This window comes from Phaethon lepturus, unplaced genomic scaffold (assembly GCF_000687285.1).
Source record: "Phaethon lepturus isolate BGI_N335 unplaced genomic scaffold, ASM68728v1 scaffold1493, whole genome shotgun sequence".
NCBI lineage: Eukaryota > Metazoa > Chordata > Aves > Phaethontiformes > Phaethontidae > Phaethon > Phaethon lepturus.
The window spans coordinates 40,572-64,111 of NW_010529485.1; the positions used below are offsets into that span (position 1 = coordinate 40,572).

The window sequence follows — 23,540 nt, forward strand, 5'->3', positions numbered from 1 at the left end:
TCTGGGGCTACAAAGAACAGAAGACAAAGCAGATGTATTTCCTCCATCAAATGTTATTTCTCCCTTGGTTGTTTATATGTTTTCACAGTTCCTATACACAGTGCTTTTGGTCTGAGCCTTCTCAGGATCCCATTTGCCTCTTCCAAGGCTGAAATGCATTGGTGGCTAAATACATTAATCATCCTGTGACTAATATGCCTGACTTTCTCCACTTGTCACGTCCAACCAAAGCATTCCTAAAGCAGAAATTTCTGTTACTCACCCCTATTTCTTGAAAACTGAGACAAAGCATTCATTTAATTTTCCATTCATATTTAGATTATCTTTAATCTTCACCATAACCTTCCTATTCAGTGGCCCCATTTCTTTCCTTACCTTTTATCTTGCTTATGAATCATGGACTAAATAAGGTACACTTGAATTAATCCGATTCCTATTCCTAAATTAATTTCAATCTTCCTGCATGACATTATAAAAACTCCTCTGGACTGTTGATGCCTCTGAGTTTTATGTCACCGGCAAATGTTATTAGTGCATGCTTTACTTTTGTGCTCAAATCACTAGTGATATTAAATAGTATCTGTATGAAAATCAACATTACCCAGAGTCAGTTCCCCATACACAGCATCCATGTTAATCACCATGCTAATGGCGATTATGAATGGCTTCCAGGTAATGGGATCTACCACTTTTTTGTTGTTGAGGAAATCACTCATCTTACCAAATAAAGATATCTAGCATAATCTGCTTTTATTAAAAAGAAATTGACATTTTCCATTTGCCTCCAGGTCTTACATGGGCTCCTCATTCACAATACATTATAAATCTTTATATAGAGCTAAGATTAAACCAGCAAGCCTCATTTGCCTAGGTTTGGGTTTTTTTTCTTGTAAAGACTCGTTTTATATTTGCTGCTCTCCAGTCATACAGTACTTCCCCTCACTCTACAGTTTTATTTAAAATCTTTCCTACTAAGCCTACAATATCATGTGCCAGTTCTTTCTCAGTGCTGTGTTGGGAATGATCCTGTTCCAGCTGTCTTGAAGCCCTTGATCTATCAAAATCTTGCTTCTGTCACAAGAATGGTATTTTCTTCTTTAACACCTCGTTTCAGATCATCCTGTCTTTGACCCTCACACTCAATGTCCTCTTTCTTCCTGAAAACCAAAGCAAGAATTCCATTTATTCTTGGGCCATACCTATCTTTTAAATGCAACTTATCCTTTCTTCAGTGGCCCTACTTCTTCTACGATGATTTATTTAGATAGAAAACACACGCGAAGACTTCCTACTTTTACATTTTTCTTGATGCTGGAAAAAATAATTTTTAAGGTACCAGAAGTGAAATGTTACATTATAACTATTGCATTTGATATGCCTTAGCAAAGTGGTGACCTTTCTATGACAGTCACTCCTATGAAGCTTGCAGGATGAGCATGTGATATTGCAAGGAAACGTTAATATTTAAATGCAACACTGATCTCAGAAAGGCTTTTTCATGCCATAACTGGCTCAGACGGCAGGATCCACAGATGGGGGATCAGTTAACAGTGATATGAAATTGAGAATAGCTTCGTTAATCTTTACTATGAGCCATATGCCTTGAAGTCAATAGAGTTATTTCAGTTTTATACCACCATACACTGCAATGAGAGTCTGGCATCATTTTTCTCCCTTATAAATGGTGATGATTGCTTTTTTAAAAATTCATATCTTCATCTTATTCATGGAGCAAATATCTTAAGCTGACATTTAGCTTTGATATCCATGCTAATGTTCTTATATTTAGGGCTGGCTTTGAGCCATATGTTCACAGCATTTTGGCCTCCTCATAGCATTTGGGTGCACACTGAATTTCACTGTCTTTTTCATCCAGAAATGCCTTCTCTTCTGTCTCAGTGGTGATCCCTATGCACTGTTCAAGATCCTTATCTACTAAAGTGGGAAAAAGTGAATGGGAGGACACAATCCTTCTCCTCATGGCCACACTGCAGCCGCAGATTGCTTACAGACCTAAGATGAGGGGCTCTCCTGGAGCCAGTCATGCTTTATTGGTGATGTCTGCGCTGCAGCCAGAGGTCTGACAAGCTACTGCTTTCCTGGAGCTCAGCAGCAGTGAGCTCAGCTTGGACTGCAAAGCCTACCTCTGACACTACAGCAGTAACCGGACAGTAAATTAACTTAGTACTCTTAGTGGTGCTTAAGCTAGGCAGGCATGCTTAGATGTGAGGAAGGTAACTGGACTACCAAGCACCAGGAGAACAAAAAATGCATCCAGTTCCTCCCTCTATGAAGAGTATTCATGACCAGAGCATTAATGCTACGTTTTACTACATTTACATAAACATTCAAGCATTGTTAAACTGCAACAAAAGGGAATTCTACTTACAAAAACTTTCACTGTAGAAAAGTCAATCTTGTCTGTTCCTTCCCTTTTGAATTTGCACAATATGGTGCTACGGTCTGGTTTTTTGGTAATATTTTGGATGCTGAACCATATCTTTTTGGTCTGTGCACCATTCATATACGACAGATAAACCTCTACCTCAGTTTTAGAAATATTCAAGTTGTCATTTTCTTTCTGGAGGGAAAAAATTGAACATAATAAACAGTCACTAAATACAGTAAGAAATAAAATTATCACAAATTACTATTTTAAATAAGGAATTACAGTTTATTACTTTCAAACTTACATATATTTTTAATTCCAGATCAGGATCCAGCTCAGTGTGTAGCTGGTAGTTAATGAACACTGGGTCAGGGTGATAGTGTAATTTGACACATGGTATAAAGGTAGTTTCCACTTTTAACATCATATCAACAACTTTACCCTCTGTTGCATGGCTCAGGCTTGGCGTTAAGTAATGATAGTCAGATTCATTTCCAGGACACCTGGAGACCTAGAAATGCAACAGCAAAGCTGTAACAGTCATTAAGTACTCAACAGTGGGTACAATTACAAACAGAGGCACTCAAAATTATTTTAACGTCTTCCTGACTTCACACAGGTATCTCCTAAACCTCTTCTCTGCGATCAGGGCTGCATGCAGAGCACCTAGCAAAGTTTCTGTGTTGAGCCTCTGTCTACCATTAAGGACATTTATCACACACTCTGCACACTGCTTTAAGGCTGATTGCACACTGCTCTGGCAGCTATTTCCTGCAGTGAGACAGGAATAGTGACAGTGAATTCTCCTTCCTTCCCCTAAATGCAGGTGACAAGAGAAAAGCAGGATGAGCTCTCCAGCACCCCTGGGCATTGGCTCTCCCCAGCTTAACTCCTGATAGAGGGGAGTTGCTACAGTCACCCCACTGGTTACGCCATGGGGTGTTGCTGCTGTTTTTTGGTCTCTGTGCTGCAAGCCCAGGAGGCAACAGGGTGCCCACCTCCTCACAGCCTCGGAGGTTTTCGTCCCAAAATCAGCCCCAGTCTCCCACCCCTTGCTGAGGCAGTGGCACCATTTGGGTTCTCAACACAAAGCCAGAGAGAAGTACGCCATCCCCTCCTCCAACAGACCCATATGTGGAGGCTGGGGAGGCTCAAGGACAAATTTGGAGCAAGTCTCTACAGTACAGAAAAAAGGCTCAGGGAATTATGCAGGAGAGTAGCTTATGTGTATCCATGATCCTGTACTGAGAATGTATGCAACCATAATCCTAGAAGTGGTCCTATTTATTTCAGTAGGGTGACTGATGTGTACCTACAAGTATTTGAAGAATACTGAGATCCTCCTAAAACCTTAGGAATAAAACCTAATCCCTTAAGAGACGTCTGTTTGGTGTTGTAAAGGAGATTAGGACTTACGGTGAGGTTTGATCTCTGATCATCTGAAATAATCACACTGTCCACCACATTAAAATTTCTACCAATTGTAGTAATTTTGCGACCACCACTGTAAAAAAAAAGGGAGGGGGAAGTTAATATTATCTGTTTTCCCACAGATAATCCTGCATTAAGGCTTCAGCTGTGAATAAATGCTACTCATGTGCATTTTGCTTTTGTAGCAGCCAATACAATAAAGTCAAACTGCACGACAAGATAATTTGAGCTATACAGTGTACTTCCATTCCTTCCTCATAATGTAATGGTAAATGCTTTTGCTACCTCAAAATGAAATGACTTGATAGGATACACATGCATATTCCTTTTCAGGGACTCTCCACCTTGTTTCCTATTCATGCAGCCAAAGAACTAGACCGTGATTTAATATTCTGTCTTGAAGAAAGAGCATCATGGTTATTTCGTTGCCCCAAAGCAGCCTTGCCTGTGCTTAATTCTTGCCTCCTTCAGGACAAACCAGTGGTGCCAGGCACCTCACAGGAAACATTCTCGGCAGTGTTCGGACCATCTGTCTCAGCACACACAATGGTGCTTGTGTCTGAGTGCTCCAGCTCACAATCTCTGCTGAACACAGTTGGAGCAGATTAAGGTATTATTAATTTCCAGCTGCCTGAGCTGCCCCTCACCTGGAGATGAGGGCATGCATCCTAGCTGCTCAGCTGCTGCAGCTGCCAGCCCAACTTACTACCTCAAATCCACACTTGCCAGTGCTTGATGCCAAGATATCAGATTAAGAATGTAAAAGTGGGTAAAAACCGTGCAGGCAGAGGGACAAGTGGAAAGCTGTGCCTGAGAACATCTTAAAACCACCCTGTAAATCTTCTACCAGAGCTGTGAGTCTCCAACAGAAAAGAGCAGAAGCTTGAAGAGGGCTCTTCTGGCTTTAGGGAACCTGGTCCTAAAGCAAGTCTGTGCATACCACTGCAGTGTAGTGTATCATATGATATGGAATATCCCTTTGGCCAGTTTGGGTCAGCTGTCCTGGCTGTGCTCCCTCCAAGCTTCTCGCTGGCAGAGCATGAGAAGCTGAGAAGTCCTTGACTAGTGTCCGAATATTTTCACTCCATTTCCAATTCACTCATACTTTATACTGTTTCGGAGGTAAAGGGTATATTAGTATCAAGAAATCAAAGTTAACTGGAGTTTGAATTCTTGTGTGTGCTGTGGTTTAACCCCAGCCAGCAACTAAGCACCACACAGCTGCTCACTCACTCCCTACCCCCCCGTGGAATGGGGGAAACAAATTGTAAAAAAAAAGTAAAATTCACAGGTTGAGATAGAGACAGTTTAATAGGACAGAAAAGGAAGGGAATATTAATATTATTATATTAATAACAACAATAATAATAATATACAAACCAAGTGATGCACAATGCAATGGCTCACCACCTACTGACCAATGCCCAGTCGGTTCCTGAGCCATGGTGACCCCGCCCAGTTCCCCCCCATTTATATACTGAGCATGACATCATATGATATGGAATATCCCTTTGGCCAGTTTGGGTCAGCTGTCCTGGCTGTGCTCCCTCCAAGCTTCTCGCTGGCAGAGCATGAGAAGCTGAGAAGTCCTTGACTAGTGTAAGAACTACTTAGCAACAACTTAAAAGATCAGTCTGTTACCAACATTATTCTCATCCTAAATCCAGAACACAGCACTATACCAGCTACTAGGAAGAAAATTAACTCTTATCCCAGCTGAAACCAGGACAGAGTGCTACCCATATTTTGGATTTAGCTTTAGTATAAAGACATTATTTTTGACTTCTACAAAGGAGACCTGGGGTGGGCAGGATGGAGTTTACAGAACACAGAACCCATCTTGCAGCTATCATGACCCTTTCCGAGTGTTAAATGTTAAATCAGTTCACTGGAGTAAATTCATCCTCCACAACAGGTTATAGCAGCCATCCAAATTTACATCAGCTGCAGGCTAGCTAAGGAGGCTCATATCAGCTCAGTAGGACTACATTTTAATAAATACATAAAAAGTATAGAAAGACAAAATTACCTGATCCAGGAGGTATTTGGTGTGATTCCAAAACATGATGGCAGTGAAACATAATGCAGGGTCATTGGTGGTGAACATTTTTTCCCATTAGCCTGTATACATATACTCTTGGCCTCTTTACGTGTTGGTGGGAGAGCAAATGTCATTTGTGTATCGTTTAACACATTTCTAACTTTAATGCTGGAGGAGGAAGAAAACAGTCAGATGCTGAAACACAGATGCCACTACGCCACTCATTGGTGTTACTACACAAAGCCTATAACCTAAAGCAAAACATGAGGAGACCAGAGGAATGAATCTCTCTTTGAGCTGCCAGATGGAAGTGGAAAGACAGAACAGGGAGATGAAAAGACAAAGTGGGACATCTTTTGAATGAAGTTGCTATGTGTCACAATAATCACAGAAGATTACAGACAGTACAGATACTGGTCTTATGGCCTTGGGATGAGGCTATGTAATGCAATGTGTGATTTTGCTGTGTAAACAGTGTACTTTGCTGCGTACTTTTCTGTGCTACCAACACATTAGCTAGTCAAGAATAGGAATCTTCAGTTTCCTTTCCTTTCTTCTTTTTCTCTCTCTTTCCCCCCTCCTTTCTCCCTTTCTCTCCTTCCTCTTTGTATCTACTTCCTCTCTCTCTCTCCTTTCCCTCCCTCTATCCTTTTGTTTTCTGTGGTCCCCAAGAAACTAATGTTTGAACTAAAAACTGAACTGTACCATATGAGTACTTTTTCAAGTGCTAGCTATGTAAAATGGGCTTGGTAATCACAGGCAGCCATTGCAGCTGCACCTCAAAATGACTGATTTAGAATAAGATAGCCTAATTATCTAGGGGGTTACACTGTGCAATCATCAACAGAGAAGAGTACACCCTGTTGCCTGAGAGATTCCCTTCCCTGGCATGGTGCCTGTGCTTTCACAAGCAGAATCCTAAAATATATGGGGGATATTTTGAAGCAGAGGAGAGTCAAACAAAAGCTGAGGCTTACCTGTGACCTAACTTCATGTTGCCTGCTGCAAGGCACAGAGGGCCACAGGTACAGCATTGTCCTAACTACTGCTGAGAGCTGCCCACCTACCCACCCATCCCTTGTACCCAAACACCAAATTCATTTCCATCCTTCAGGAATTTAAAGTAGAAGTATAACTGAACAAGTGCAGAGCACCCCCCCACTGCTGAGGAGAGGTCCATGACAACTGTTACACAACTCTATTGTTAGAGCAAAATGGGCACAATTTTCATCATGCAAAGTAAATAGCCTTATTTTTCAGAGCTTAACTCACATGTCTGGTTTACAGCCAGTGATTCCAGTCAGTATCAGTTTTATGCCTGATGCACGTGTAAAGTTTTCTCCTTTGACTGTTATTTCACTTTTGCCTAATGTAGAAATCCACAAAGGTTCAATGGAGTGAATGCTGATATGCTATTAGAAAACAAAGCAAAACAAAAAATGGTTATAAAAAGGCTAGGCAGTTAACAGCTGCAAAAACAACCACCACTCAGCAATGCAGATTTTATGGCACTGGGATACATTTTTCTTATTAATTTCAAATCTTGTTAAGCTTGATCCTGGGATGTACTGTCAATCACAACTTCTTTACAGGCTAACTATTTTCACCTACATATATTATATTTCAATTTATCTTATAACAAAGTTGCCCAAAGGAATCACAGTTTGACATACTGGGAGGTAAGTATCATAAAAACCCAGTTTGAAATGATACATTTTTTGTGACCCTTGAAAAACTAAGAAACAACGCAAGACAAAACCCATGGTGCTGTCACTATGAGAGATCAGAGGAACAAATGAAGGCATCTCTCGTGACCTGAAAGGGGGAAGAAGGGTCAAATCCTAGAATGAAAAGTCAAGAAAGAGCCCCAGAATTAGCTTTACTAGAAAGTCTTTTCAAAGTCATACATAGAGCTAAAGGTACAACACAACTGTGAGGATTTTTTGGTATCCCATTGTGATGCTAAGAAGTTTACAGATCTATTTTCCAGCATTTAAGAATAATCCTAGTTTGCTCTGATGCTGTCACAGTCTTGCATAAACGTGGCCAATTTTTAAACTGTGCTTTTCTTTGTGTATCTTTGTATTTACTTATCCTTACTTATTAACACTACCGAGCAAGAAGAGAGATTTTTTTCCCTAGTGTATTTACTTGATGCATTTGACAGCATCTCATGTTTAATCAGTTTTGCTGCTTCCCCAGTTTTATAATCACACAGACCGTTTCCCCTCTGTGCGTCTTTCAGACAACAAACTGAAAACATTCAAAAAACCCAGGAAAATACACATGTGAAACCACAACCGGTTTGGGACCTTCTCAGGCAAATGATTTCTGGCTTTCTTTTAGACTGCCTATAAAACTAGTTTAAAGTGAGTGTTTAGGGTATTGTGGTTATCCTGATTTCTGCTGTTCACCTGTGGACACATCCACTGAGCAGTTCAGCCTTCCCGAGCCTGAGAAGGGCGCTGGTGCAAAACCTCTAGGAAAGTCCTTCCCACTCATCTCTTCATGCACCCAGGAGCAGCACCAAGCCTTCGGGCTGGTAGCCTGAGGGGACCCCCGGGGTCACATTGCCATCCACTGCAAACACAGCATTTGCCCATTTCAGAAAGGTCGCCGGCATGTTGTCCCCGCATGCTACCACGGCCCGCTGAATGCCGGAGCGCACCAGGGCAAATGTGAGACCTGTCACAACTGATCGAAGGCTGCAAGTTGTCCCTTAGGAAAGGGCAAGAGAGCACAAAGGCTGGGGCCAGAGGGCCTGCAAAAGGGCCTCCAAGATGACCTCTGGTATGGATAATGGAGGAGGGCAAAGGAAACCCCTGACAAACAGCCTGAGGGAGAACATTCATTCCCACCCTGACCTGGGGATCACTTTAACCCTTAGTATGCGAGCAGGACAAATGAAGTAGAAATCTGAGAGTTTAAAGCCACCGAAGCACCAGTGCTTCACTCCACCTGCATCCCGTCCCTCTGCTTGTGCCCAGCCTCCAGCACACCACGGACAGTCGGCATCCTCGCACAAATCCAGAAGCTAAATACTATAGAAAGAAGCAAAAAACTACTTTGGGACTCTCACCGGTAACCGGCAGGGAGCCCCGAAGCACAGGAATAACTCACTATCACACAAACACACAGAGGTGTGCCAGGGCCGCATCAAGGCTGCGAGCCCTGCAGCGGGAAACATGAGGCATCCGCTGCCCAGAGGTGCGGCAGGACGCTGTGGCACTTCAGGGCTCACGCTGGTCGCTCTGCCAGGCGCCGCACGCCACGGTGTGCCTCAGCTTAGCTTGCCCCGTTTCTTTTCTTAGGCCAAGAAGAAATGGCGGTAAGAATGGCTACTCTGGAAGTTTCAGCCTCCCCTGAAATCACACCTTCCCTGCAGCTACACAGCGCCGACTCCCTCGCCGCGTCCTGCCTCGGACTCACGGCGTCAGCACAGTGACTCGCAGCACGGAGGCAAGCTGGCCTCGGCTACCCAAGAGCCTGCTTCCCGGCTTGACCACCGTGCTCCGGGACAACACCTTCCTCAGCAGCAAAAGAAACCATGAATTTCCTCACTGAATGCAGGAGGGACCAAGCGTCCTTGCTGGGGTCTGTGGTGCCCATGTCCCCAGCGCCAGAGAGCTGCTGACCTCCCAGTCGCTGCGTGGCAGGGGGAGAGACGCCCGGCAGCGAGAGAGAAGGGAGAGAGCTGAGAGGCAGTAGGGTATTTATAAAAATCACTAGTTTCGAGGCATGCAATGAAAGCCGCGTCAACACGCAGAGAGACATACAGAAAGCGTGCGCCAGGTCCTCAGGTAATGTAAATCAGCACAGCCCTGTCAACTTCAATAGAGCTCCACACTTCTGAGCTGCAGCCTCCCCGCTCCCCCAGACAGCCTAACGCTTCCCTGGGGCTGCGTAAACACTGGCAGCCACATCCTCAGAGGTGTGGTTAGCATGGCTGCAGGTCGCAGCGAGATATCTGGCAGCAGCCCAGGTTAAGCAGCCTCTGCCACCCCCGGGACCTCGACCCCGCTCCAGCACAGCCCTTCCCGCAGTGCTAGCACGGGATCCCGAGGCCACGTGCAGAACTGGATCGAGGAACTGGACCGGATGAAAAACAACTTGCCAAAAGAAAACGGTTATTTCCAGCCAAATCAGTTCCCCAGCCAAGCGTACTCGCTCAACCACACCGACTGCTGCTCTGGCGCAGGGAGGGGAAGGTGCATACATGGAAACCAGCAGCTGGAGGCAGGAGGAGGGCTGGGGCTGACACCAAAAGAAAAGTGTATTAATCTAAACACTCAGCTGGGGTTGTGGGAAAACACAAATCCTCTTTCTCAGCTCTCCGGTATGTTCTCCTGAAAGCACCAGCAGTCAAAGGAGAGCAGGATTTCAAATGCAATTTCAAGCCCTCGGAATGAATCAATCAATTCTAAATAAACATCTGCCTTTGGACTGCCTCTAGCGCTTTCACTGCCTTGTCCATCACTGCCTTTCCAAGATAAGGTGTGTGGAAGAAAGCCATCTCCCAGGCAATTCCAACTATTTACCAATGTCAAATTAAGGCACTTGGAAGCAGAGCAAAGAAGAATTTCCTCTGTTCTTTCACCAGCTGTAATGCTTTATATGCAGACCAAATCCAGAATATTAATGCTCAGAAGCACAAGTATTACGATGCCACTTTTCTCTGTGAAAAACAAAATGGATTTTGTGATTTTGTTTAAGACACCTCAGATGAATAGCTGAATTTAAGAGGTAATTCCTCTCTTCACAGGTAAAACTTTGGGTAGTTCTAACAAAACATGTAGAAGTAAGAACACAGTTGCTATTTATACCAACCGTGCTATCACTCACAGAAAAGCAGAAACCAAAAAGTGTAGGCAGCAAATCTCTATGTAATTACTCATCAGTCAAATTTCTCTTCACTACTCATTTCTTTCCTAACACCTGCATGTCATAAGCAACCACTGATGACAAGATTGCTCAGTTTTATGGCAAAATAAAACCATTTTGCCATAATAAAGAATGAAGGGGTAACCTCATGGTTAAAGGGCTGGCTTACGAGGCAAATCATATAGACTGTACGCTCACACACAGTCTATATGATTTCAATAGAGAACTCAACAACCAGATTCAGAAGGTACTCTGGCACCAGCGACACTCCTTCCTTCCCAGTGACCCAACTTGAGCAGGATGGATGGAGAGTAGCTCCATCTCCAGTTTAGTCTACAACCTGGAAGCAAGGAAAATTTTTCTGGAAGTTTGAACCAGTGATTTACTAACATCCAGAGATTTCAGTTCCTGGATGCATCGTCTAGCCACTTGTCTGTTATGCAGAAACGGGGTGGCACATCCTCCCTTTCCTTCTGCTCCCCTAGCAGCTATGTTTCAGGAGAAGCTGTGATCTGGCTGCATGAAAGAAGCAAGAGGTTTGAGACTCTGAAATCTAGTTTTAGAGAGTTGTCTGTGACAGCAGAACTCAAACATGGATTTAAGTCTAGGTAAAAGATTAAGTCCGAGATGTTCTCCTCTGTAGGTTTTTTTGTTGGTGGTCAGTTTGTATGTCCCAGCCTTCAGCACACTGGCTCCTGTGGAATGCCTAAATACAGCATACAGGGACTTTGGCATTTAAAGCAATATTGTAAATACTGCATCTAGAGATAGGCACATGACTATTGCAGGGTTCACTGTCTCAATGCCTGGATCTGAAATGCAAATCTCTGTTGGTACCTTTAAGCACCAACAATGCACTAAGAAAAAACAGTATCAATCCAAGTTCTGCATTACCTTTCTGTATAACCAACTGCCTCCTCATCCATATCTCTATTCTTCCTGCAAAGTCCTCTTATTTTAAATAAAATTCTCCCCCAACCCACAGGACATCAGTAATTCCCATCTTAAAATTCTAACTAACCTCTGTTTTCTGCGCAGTGGTGATCCCCTTGGAAGCAGCTGCATTACAACTATCCTGAAAAAAAATCAGCATTTCTCCATGTCAGGACAAGGAAGAGACAGATTGCTGCTCACAGTAAAAAGTACAAAGAAAAGGCATCACAGGGGATTCCAGTCCTCCCCAACAAACTTCACCTGGCAGGTGGTGGCAGGAGAGACACGCATCCATTTACAGCTGGCACACTCACCCTTGTGTATACATCGTGAGCAGCTGGTAACACAGAAAACAAAATTTTTGTAAGACACAGGAACTCAATCTAGATTCAGCCATGAATGTGAAATTTCAAGTGACAGAAAAAAGCACAAACCCAGGAGAACAACCTAGAAAACATGTAATGAAATGTGTAAAACACATAACCTGCATTTACCCTCCAAGCCTATTGTTCTGTTGTGCTTATTCTGAGGACAAATTTAGTATGAAATACAATCTGTGCTGAAATGCTGAGCCATAAATTTCCAAAAAGCGTGAAGCAGAGGGACACTTTGGGTTTCATTTTGCTGTGGTTTTCTCCAGTACATAAGTAAGTGGCCAGATAGTACTTTTTAACCAGAAAAGGGCAGAAAACCATCACTGGTTCTTTCACAGCTTGCCTGAACTTCTGTTCTGTGTGTGTAGTGCTAGCAAGTATTGCTAGCTTCCTATTGCCTTCCCTTATCAAAAAATACGCCTCTTGTAGACTAGTTTGTCCCTATCCTGCTTTGCAATGCATCAGTCAGCATGGAGGAGAGCCAAGAGCCACACAGGCCCTCTCCATGCATGCTGAGAAATGCTCTGATTCATAGAAAGACAGCTCCTTCCCTGTGTTGCTCCAGGGGCAGGGAAGTGATGTGCCACTTCCAAAAAAGCAGGAGTTCAATTTCATCCCAGGTGCCTATGAATTAGCCTCTTTCTATAGGAGAGAAGTGTTCTCATTGGGAACGCTGTAGTTACCTACAGGTTATGTTAGCCAGATCTTCCTAAGTTTTAACAACCACGTATCATAAAGGGTTAGGCAATGTAATGGGCACAAACGCTTTCTACGCTGAGCTCTTAACAAAGAGTGTGGCTCTGAAAAAGAATGTGTACAGAACAATAGGTATTCATTATTCCTATTAGCATATTAGATGTTACTTTCTGGTTTAATCATATTCATGTTACCCATGGACCATATTTAAATTGCATCTGGCTGTATTAAAGAACAGCTCCGTAAAGTGACTTTTACAGAATCTCTTGACTCCTCTGATCTAGGACTTATCCTGAGTACCACGGGCCCACCTCTTTCACAAGGACAAAAAGGATTTTAATGTCATTGTGACATCCTTTATTATTTCTTCAAGTACTTGTCATAAATTCAGTCATTGTAATGACTCTCCTAGCTGCCAGGGTCCCGTTAAATAAAAGAGACATCAGAAGAAGTAGCTTTCTAATAAAAAAAGAGGAGAAGGAGGAAATGGGACAAGAAAAGGGATTTGACTGTCTTTACTGAAATTTATTTCCTTAATAAATAAAAAAAAAAAAGAATGATCATGATCATGATTCAGCCCCCTCCCCCGCCCCAAACCCCTCAATTCCCCCTCAGGAACCAGGCTCTTACTTTTTCAACCGAAATGTTTGTGTGATATTCCAAGAGCTTGAGGACAGCGATGCTTCGAGAACTAGACAATCTGGAAAAATGTGACCGTTAGACATATGCTGGATATTACAAGAAACAACTAAAAAAAATAATTGAGTTGAAAGCTCATGTGCCTTCAGCTGTTCTCTACATGGTATGCATCTTCTCTCATACACACATTCACTCACACTTTTGACTGATAAAAATAACTAGATTTTGTCCTTCCATAGCACCCTTCAGCTGAGTTATTCCAAGACTTTATACACACTCATTAATTAAGCTTGATGCCACCGCTGCATGACATACAAAAGTAATGTTATTGTCAGGATACAGATAAGGAAATGCTACCATGGAGCAGGGACATAAAATCATCTCCCGAAGAGCACACTGTGGTATACTGTAGCAGAGCCAGACCCCAAATTCAAGCCTCCTAATACAACAGACTGTTCTAGTGCGAGAGACCCCAACACACCGTACTTTTCTCTCTTTCTGTCTCAGAGACTTGGTTTCAGAGTCTTCTTTTGTCATCTATGCAGTAGCAATTTTCATCCTATTTAAATCTTTTATGATTGCATGAGTCAATTTGCCATTATTTCAGCTAGCAATTACTATACCAACAATTCACTGGCAGCTGTGGAATGAAAGAGTATCTTCTCCCATGAGCAGAATACCACATCGAAAAGTAGAGTTAGCTATATACCACTTAAGCCATGGCCCCTTTCATCTGTGTGCCTGCAGATGTGTACATCTGTGAAATGAATGACTCTCTGAGATCAAATGAAACCCATGTGTGCAGACTTTTCTGGCTTCTCTATGCTAGGAAGTGATAGCTTTTTAATCCAGGAAAGTTACACAGATTTAAAGTATACCTACCTTGCAAAGGTAGAGAAAGCTTTATCTTTATCACAGGCTGGCTTGTTCAGATGAAAACCAGCTTTGGCTACATTTACATTATTAAATCAGAAGTATCTCCTAGCTCCACACGTCAGCATGGCACTTGGGTGCTCACTGCAAAGGTCACCTGCACTGCTTGTTAGAAACAGTCCTTGAGACTGGTCATATTCTTAAATATCTTCCTAAATGGATAGCAAAGAGCCTGATTTTTAAAGGTGTGTTAATGCTTGAGGATGTGGATAAGCACACACAGACATTCTGAAAACCTTCACCAAGCACCTATTTGCATCTGCAGAAATATAGGTATCTGCAGAAATCTGACGTTGGGCACAAAACTGCCTAAATCACTTGCTTAGGTCATCATATGAGAAGGGTCTTAAGCCATGAGCTAGTGAAAATAGTATTTTACTAGGAATAGTAAGTAGAAGTAAGGAATTTATCTGCTTCTGTCAGAGTTTGTCTTCTCTTTTAAGTTTGTATAAATACTTTAAAAACAACACTGTCAAATATGGTTTCGTGATTTTGTCTGTGTTGAAATTAATGGAACCTCTTATGTTCTGTATGGCCTGGGCTGACCTTTCAAAATGCACCAGACTGCACTGAGTAGCAAGTTATTTTCAAAATGCCTTCTTCCAGAAACGATATCTGAAGGAGTTTTGCAATTGCATCTTCTTGTGACACTGAGGGCATTTTACACGAGGTACCACAAATAGTTAACATAACTTCCACACTTGCATTATCCACTAATATATCTCAGCTCGTAGGAGCACGTGAATGGCAGTAATACTGGTGGACACAAGCTAAACTCACATCTTTCTGGTTAACACTGTCAAAGGGCTCATCTCTGGCACAAACCACAGGAAAGCTGAGCTAGCTTCCATAACACTCTACTTTGAAAACCTGCTAATGGAGGTTAGTTCTTAGTCTGAAAGCCTTAGTCTGAGAAGACAGAGAACCAAAACAATGTATTCCACAATTATAAGAAAACACGGCTTTTGGGACTGGGCCAATAAAGGACATTTTTTTCTTCTCTAATGCATATGTTCTTCCTAAAAATCTACTGATAGTGTTTACTAAAGACAGCTTAATAGACCAGAATACTCAATGATATAACCCCAGCTGTCACCTGCTAGTGACAAAGTCTTTTCTTCTCAATTCCCAAATCAATATTGGGACAGGAACTCAACACACAACACAAAGCCAGAGGAGCTTTTCCCATACAAAGGCCATAGGATGAGCTCCTATGATCCTAATATTCCAGGGAACCTCTTTCAGGGGCAAGGGTCCCTGAGAGAGTGAGCTCTTTGCAGCACTGAGCTCTTCAGAACAACAGGTCGTTGTAAGTTCTGGTTAACATTTCATCCCTCTTTCTACACAAAGGTATTATAAGAGATGCAGATTCCTGCAGGGTATTACATGCCTTTTGGGCTATATTATCTACGAAAAGATAAAGGCAGGCATTTATTTGAATTTTCTCTTTCCTCTTCGAGTCACTTAAGAGCACATGGTATCCTTGAGCTTGCTATTTTTGTCCCTCAGTTTAGATTAAAACTCTCTTTTGTATTCTAAAATAAGCAACTTTAAAAAGGTACAAGGTCAATCTGTATTAAAAATGCTTTGTGCTTCTATACAGACCCTTGAAGCATTGCAAGGGGGACATTTTTCTCTTATTAGTCAAATAAGACTCTACGGTGAAGGATTATCACCTGATCTTTGAGAACAAAGCCTAGAGAAGAGCTCCAAAGTCTAGACACTGACCACCTCATTCTAAGACTTGCGATTGCCCATAAAACTCACAAAACAGATCACATGCATCATGCATCCAATACAAATGGCTCAGGTCTCTAATTCTAAGAACTACTGGTGAGCAAAGTAGTGTAAGAATTATTGCAAAATGATTCAACCAATAATTCAGAAAGAGGAATGAAAGCAAGTCAAACACCAAAAGACGTACCAGCCAAATTGCCCCTAAACCATGACTTTTTCTGCTAATCCTCTAAATGGGAAAATCACTTTCTCATAAGTGTTATAAGCTAGGTTGAAACAGTTAATTGAATGTTGATTATTTATTGTACAGACACTCATAGTCAGACTCTCCTCATTTATGCTAGTACAGTTCCCTGCAAAACCAAATTCTTTTTCAGATGACAGAAGGGCAACAACTGCTTCCATAGTTCCAGCCAGCTTGATTGTTGTTGCAGCTATCTTATGTTTCCTTAGACAGTGATCAATGGCACCATGTAAATATACTCCTTAACGCTAAAAGATTGCGCTGCTACAGGCTGAACTGAAGAAGCTGCTTCTAGCCATAGGCTAACGTGTTTTATTACTTCTAGAAAGGATTCCATATTAACAAATCTTTAATTATCAAGAATAGTGTGAGTATACTCAAATCACTTGACAAAACAGGTGTATTTTTTTTCAATGACATTTAATAAAAAGCATTACCTACTCCCACACTCATTAGGCCTATGTTTATGCTCAGTTCTCCTCAGTAATAAAGGACAGTGAATTAGCATTAAATACATGTAATAGCAAAACATACCGTTATCACTTATCACCGGAGTGGTTAGATTGCAGAAACAGGATGAGTTTTTCAGCACTACATTTTCATAAAATATTTCAACAGGCTTTACAATTTTTATCATACAGGAAGTAAGGATTTTGCTTATGCTTGCAGCCACCACAACCTATAAAGCAATAAAAACAAGAATACAGCAGATTTCTTGTAATACTTGTTAAGTTGTCACCTTGTCTTTATGGAAAACTGCAAACTATGAAATGTACAAAAATATTTTTGTGGCAGAAGCAGACAATTCATTAGGTAGCCTCTCAAAGGAGAGGGCCTCTCCCAACTGAAGAAGCTATACAGAGAGAGTTCCGAAAGGAACAGCACTGCTTACTTCCAGAAATTAAATACATCTGTAATGTATAGTAGGGGAGCAATCTGGAATAATTTTGAATTTTAAAAGAAGAATTTTGCTGTAACACTGTTATATGCTGTTATAGTCCCTTAAAAATATTGAAGCAAGAATGTACAAATCCTCACAGAGAGATGAGGTTTGCATCCATAACCAGTGATTTAATTATGAAACAGAATTTGACTTGTAATGAATTATCCTTTGTTTCTGGCTGAGAGCGCTTTACAAATATGATCACATTAGTGCATTCAATCAGGAAACCAGAAACAATAGCATGCAGATTAAGCGGCCAGTCACAATACTTGATAATCAAATACTCAAGGCTGTGTGTGCTGTGAACAGATACTGAGTAAATACTAATATCAAACACTTAAAAGACGCATTTGTGTTAGCATATGTGTCCCAGTGAATGTTTTGTAACTTGTTACAAAGCTCGGAACTTACATAATGCATATAGTCACTGGAAATATTAAAATAGTTGATAAAGTGATATAACAGAAACGTTGCCTTTGTCAGCATAGTGAATTTTTGACTCAACATCATGAAGTATACCTTCAGGATACATTTCACAGAAGAGGAAGAGAACATCTATCTAATTGACACATTAAAACTTATTGGGACTTCCAATGCATTTGCCAATTATTGAGATAAGATAATTATTATAAATTATCTCAATTCTTGAGATAAGAAATTCCAATAATATATGGAACATAGTGACAGAAGAAGGGAAGCTGCAATAAGTGACAAAATGACACATTTTAAGTCACAAAAAAACAAACACGCATAAAACTGGGTGTACATACCTGATTTTTGGCAGGGAAACTTAGCAGGATTTTCAGATCTTTATCAGGTGCATATGAAATGTTATACCAACCCTTTATGCTGTTTGAACGTGTACAATTTTCTTTTAGTGTGCACCTAAAAGTATACATAAAATTATTCTAGCCTCCTTATCGCGGCTTTGATTTCAGATGTTATACTTCAACTTATTTAATGTTATTGATTTTCTACAGGAACACTATTGATTTTTTACAGGAATATGGTTACAACTGCAAAAAGCTTGAGGAAAACAATCAGTAAAATCTTCTGCTTATCAAAATAAATTACAGTGCATTGATATATGCTCTAGGGTAGGGTCCTGATTAAGTCAATGGGACTCAAACAAATATTAGATGCTTGGCCAGTAATCGTGGACTTGGTAGCCTGGGATGGAATTCATCACCCCCGACTTGATTGCTCCATGCAAGATCTGCCCCCCCCAGTTCCCTCTACACTCAACGGGGAGAAGTATGCTCTTTCAGGGTGCAATTCACCTAACTTATTTTAGACATTCATACAAAAATGAGATGAATCACACTGTAGAAGCTTCTTGTTCTCTCCAGAGAGTGTAAGAGGAGATGGAGTTGAAGCTCAGATGTAGAGTTATGCTACGAATGTGTATAGTTGAGGAGATGCATCCTCCTTCCTAATCTCTTCTGTTGTCCACTGATGTGAATGGTAATCTTTCCCTTTTATGTCAATGCACTTCGTTAAAAACACTAGGTTTGAAAAGGTCGTTCAAAATAGATTTTTCTGTCTTCAAGAATAAAATTCATCTCAGAAATAGGATGGCACAAAGTAAATAAAAATGTTATAGATGCCAAATTGTAGGAAACAGAAACTGCACAACAGAAAATTAAGGAAGAATGAGGAAACGCCATGATATACAAGTACTACAAAGATTACATGTATTAAAAACATGTGATAAGAAGAAGAGAACATAGGCATACAAATCAGATGGACAATCGCTGAGTTTGAAAGGTGAATCCTTCAAATACTGTCTGCTGTGAACAATGAATGATCCATAGATTAACTCCAAGTAATTTCATATAGCTAGCAACTAAAGACAAGTAAGCGCTAACTGCATATATTTTAATATTAAGATTGAATATTTACAAATAAACATAACATTTAATATTGTTTTAATAATATTACTTTTCTACCAAACATAGAAGTGTGCATAGCTTCAATCATGTGATCATGTGACATGTGCCTTAATGAACAATTCCTTCTCTAAAAACTAGAAATGAGTACATACTTGCAAAGCATGGGCCTTTTTTATGAGTAGTTCACTGTATAAATGTATTTCACAATGTGTTTTCTCTAAGAAGGAGTAACACAAGAATGACTTTCAAGACAAATATCCACTTTCCAAAATGCCTGAAATAACCCCACAAGCCATAGAAACCATAAAGTCATCCTCTCTATAGATCAAGACATTGGCAACTGGAATGGAGTTAAGCACGAGGTCGCTTCCTTTGTGGTTTAACTCAGGAAACCGAGTTCCTGCTGCACAAGAACCTGGTGGAGTTTTGCATCTGAATACATCCAGATCATAACTATACTGTAAGAAATTAGGACTATGCCTAACATATTTCAAACTGTCTGTCTCATTTATATCTCTCTTCATCCTACTGAGATCATGAAGGTCTTTGGCAACACAGTTTTAGAACCACAAAGGATGGGATCTGTCATCAACAGATGTGCATAAACCAGATGCTCGGATATGTACAGGTAGGTAACTCTCACCGGTAATGATGCTTGGGCAAGAGACATCCTACAGTTTCTGACAGACTGATGATCATAATGTTGAAGATGCAAGGCAACACACTTGTGATATTTGGCACTAAAGTGTTTGCATTTCAGTGACACTAATACTAAAATATTAAAAAAGAAAACTGTTTATAAAGATAAATATTTAAAGCTGTCCTAGGACAAAGTTATTTGCCTGTGCAACACAAGCAGTGAACATTTCCCTCATCTACAATGAAGAATCTGAGTTTATGGCGAAAAAAGCAATGCCACCTAGGACCCAGGGTTGTGCTTGTCTTTATGCCAGGAAAATGGCATCTTTTATTGCTCTAAAAGCTGACCTTTAGCACTGAAACAATGTGCTATGGATTATGGTCATTTCATAGGAAGCAGTCACAAAGGGGGAAATGCTGAGCCCTCAGAGCATCTGATGCCCCTCAGCATAAATTCTCACAATTGCCCTGCACAGGCCGAGAGAAACACGAATTCCACTCACATAAAGATGAGACTATTTTGTTATATTCCTATTTTTTGACAATTGATATTGTTTGAAAGCACACTGGAATGAATATAAATATTATTTGTGAATGACAAAGTTCTGAAGATTAACATACAGACTCAGACATCTACCAAGAAAGCAAAAATATCAACGCTGCAAAAGTAGCTGAAAGTTTCTGGAGTCTGGCTTTCTTGGCAAGGTGGACTGGACTGGACCCTATACAAGTATGAAGGTATGAAACCCTAGGATAAGATTTCAGACATGCATAGATATGTGTACAGAGAAAAGCAGTGTCAAGATTTTTTTTAATCTTTCACAGCAAGCTAGTTCTTTGTACTACTAAAGATTCCTCTTCACAATTGGAATCGAGTTCCTTTTATTTCATTATGATAACACGATACCTATGCATACTGGCTCATTCATATTTACTTAAGTCTCTGCTTCGCTAATCTTGTATTAACTACAGATCCTACTGAGTATGCCCTCTCTGCCTTGCTAAAGCATACGGATTTCCTCATGGAATGAGAACAAGGTTTCAGAGAAAGTTTTGGCTTCTTTTTCCATGGTACCAGTCCCTGAATGAAGTCCACAGATGTCACATACACTGCCAAATTCAAAAGTAAGTCTGGTCATGTCAGATAACTAAGTCATACTGTGTTACTTCCATATGGAAAATACATGTAAAACATCAGGGCCTCGTACTGGAATCATTTCAGCATACTTCAGGTAAATCTGATTCATCTACAGAAAATCTATAAACATTAAGAGAATCATAGAACCGCAGAAGGGTTTGGGTTGGAAAGGACTTTAAAGATCATCTAGTTCCAACACCCCTGCCATAAGCAGGGATATCTTTTGGTTGCTCAAAGCCCCATCCAAACTGGCCTTGAACACTTCCAGGGATAAGGCATCCACAACTTCTCTGGGCAACCTGTTCCAATACCTCACCACCCGCATAGTAAAGAATTTATATCTAGTATCTTCTATCTAATCTAAATCTACCCTCTTTCAGTTTAAAACCATTAACCCTTGTTCTATCACTACAGGCCCTCTAAAAAGTCCATCTCTAGCTTTCTTGTAGGCCCCCTTTAAGTACTGGAAGGCTGCAAGAAGGTCTCCCCGGAGCCTTCTCTTCTCCAGGCTCAACAACCCCAACTCTCTCAGCCTGTCCTCAGAGGAGAGGTGCTCCATCCCTCTGATCATTTTTGTGGCCCTCCTCTGGACCCTCTCCAACAGGTCCGTGTCTTTCCTGTGCTGAGGGCTCCAGAGCTGGACGCAGGACTCCAGGTGGGGCCTCATGAGGGCGGAGTAGAGAGGGAGAATCACATTCCTCGACCTCCTGGTCACGCTTCTCTTTATGCAGCCCAGGATATGGTTGGCTTTCTGAGCTGCAAGCGCACTTTGCTATGACTAATTGTTTGGTATAATTGTAAGTGAAAGGAGAATTTATGTATTTGTCCCTGTGGAAGAAAGAGTAGAAGTAGGAACAGCAGAAACATTTTGTCATTTTGTTACATTTTGTTTCACTTGCAATAAGATGTGCACATTTTTTCATCATAATACTGGATTTGAGTTTACATTGCCTTTAAAATGAAGCACTGCTGGCAAGTTTTATTTAAAAAATGGACTCTATATCTAATATAAAATTTATTTCCCAGTAAAAGTATAAAACATATCATCGATCTCAAAATTATTATGGATATATTGCTTTAGTGGACACGTATGCACTTTGATTAAAATACTGGCTAAAAACATGGTCCTCCTCTTTTTCTAAAGCTTCACTCAGAGCGCTCTCTTCATAAAACCAAATATTTAATGACGCTAAGTGCTTAACAGTGAAAAATTATGTGGGTGTTGAATGGGATTCATATTATAGTAATTCATTTTTTCTCCAAAAGAGTAAATAATTTCTGTTTCAATCAGATGGAAACTTTTGGTGATTCCCCTCAAAAACAGGGCATTTACTGACAAATAACTATTATTTGCAAACTCTTTATAAAAGCCTGAAAAGCTTAGCACTGTAACATATACAGTTTCTAAGAAGGTAGAGAGAGTTTGAAGAGAACACATTACAAAGTAAACACCTACTCTCTTCAAATAACCACCTTTGCAAACACAAAGTAGCAGATCTTCAGCAAAATCACCTTAACACTGAAACAAGCCAAAATGGGCAGTATTAACCTTCTAAAAGAAGTCTACTAGTGGAATTCCTCAAAAATCAATCTTATAACCACTTTTGTTTAATGTTTTAATCACCAATGAACTGGCATAAAAGAAGGTTTACACTGTCGACATCTGCTGATGATACAAAGTTGAGAACATTACCATGCAGAGGAAGATGAGAATATCACACAGGAAAACTCGGATAACCTTGAAAAGGGTGAGATTTCAAAGCATGAAGTACCAGAACATGTACCTAAAGCAACAAAAATCTCACAACCCATATGTGCTATAGACTGGAAAATCATCAGCTGGAAAGAAAACAAAGAAGGAGAAGGACCTGGGGGCATTATTTGATCATGGATGATTGTGGCCCATCAATGTGATGCAGTCATGAAAAAGACATTTGTGATCCCAGGACACACTAAGTAAGGTGCTTCCTGGACAGACTAAACAGATTAAACACCATTGAGCAAGGCACAGCTGAAATCTCTTCTGGAATACTGTGACAATCCTGGCCATATTTTAAAAGGATGCATAAACTTCACAGAAGGGCTACTGGAGTGGAGTTAGGAAAGGAGTGTCTATGTGAGAGGATCTTAGTGAAGTTAGCTGTTTTAGCATGCCAAAATGAAAGTTAAAAAAATGACTGCTTTCACAATCTCTCTCTTATTGAGAAGATAAGTGTGAGGGAGGGGGAAAACCTATTTAAGCCAAGGTGATGTGAACGCCAGAACAAGTAAGTATAACCTGTCCATGAACACACACGTGATGAAAATGAGCACACACATTTTAACCAGCAGTAAGACTCTCAGCCACACAACCAGGGCAGGGAGGACAAAAATCCTATCTAAATTTAGGATGATCCTTGATTAGTTTATAAGTAGGTTTACATTATGTGGTTGCTTGCAATTGCCAAGACTAAGCCTGATGACCCAGGAATTTCTCCAGTCCAGGCCAAAGATGTACACAGTAGCTTTCAAACCTGATTCAAAGAACGCAGCAAAACTAATGACTCAAATGCAAGGATGAAGTGTTTAGAAAGAAATTCTCCTCTGGCCTAAACCAAAGGCAGTAGTTCCAAAGCCAGGAACTATGAATA

General features: G+C 40.8%; 1 protein-coding gene across 1 annotated transcript in view; it reads right to left on the bottom strand.

Annotated features, from left to right (window-relative positions):
- PLXNC1 (plexin C1) overlaps positions 1–23,540 on the bottom strand; it is a 70,386-nt gene that overhangs the window by 30,923 nt on the left and 15,923 nt on the right. The window contains exons 6-14 of the mRNA XM_010283940.1: positions 18,012–18,126; positions 16,833–16,977; positions 11,990–12,012; positions 11,764–11,817; positions 7,134–7,273; positions 5,850–6,029; positions 3,806–3,893; positions 2,652–2,900; positions 2,390–2,581 (exon numbers count right to left, since the gene is read on the bottom strand). Of these exons, the coding sequence (XP_010282242.1) occupies positions 2,390–2,581; positions 2,652–2,900; positions 3,806–3,893; positions 5,850–6,029; positions 7,134–7,273; positions 11,764–11,817; positions 11,990–12,012; positions 16,833–16,977; positions 18,012–18,126 (1,186 nt within the window). The remainder of the gene's footprint in view (positions 1–2,389; positions 2,582–2,651; positions 2,901–3,805; positions 3,894–5,849; positions 6,030–7,133; positions 7,274–11,763; positions 11,818–11,989; positions 12,013–16,832; positions 16,978–18,011; positions 18,127–23,540) is intronic.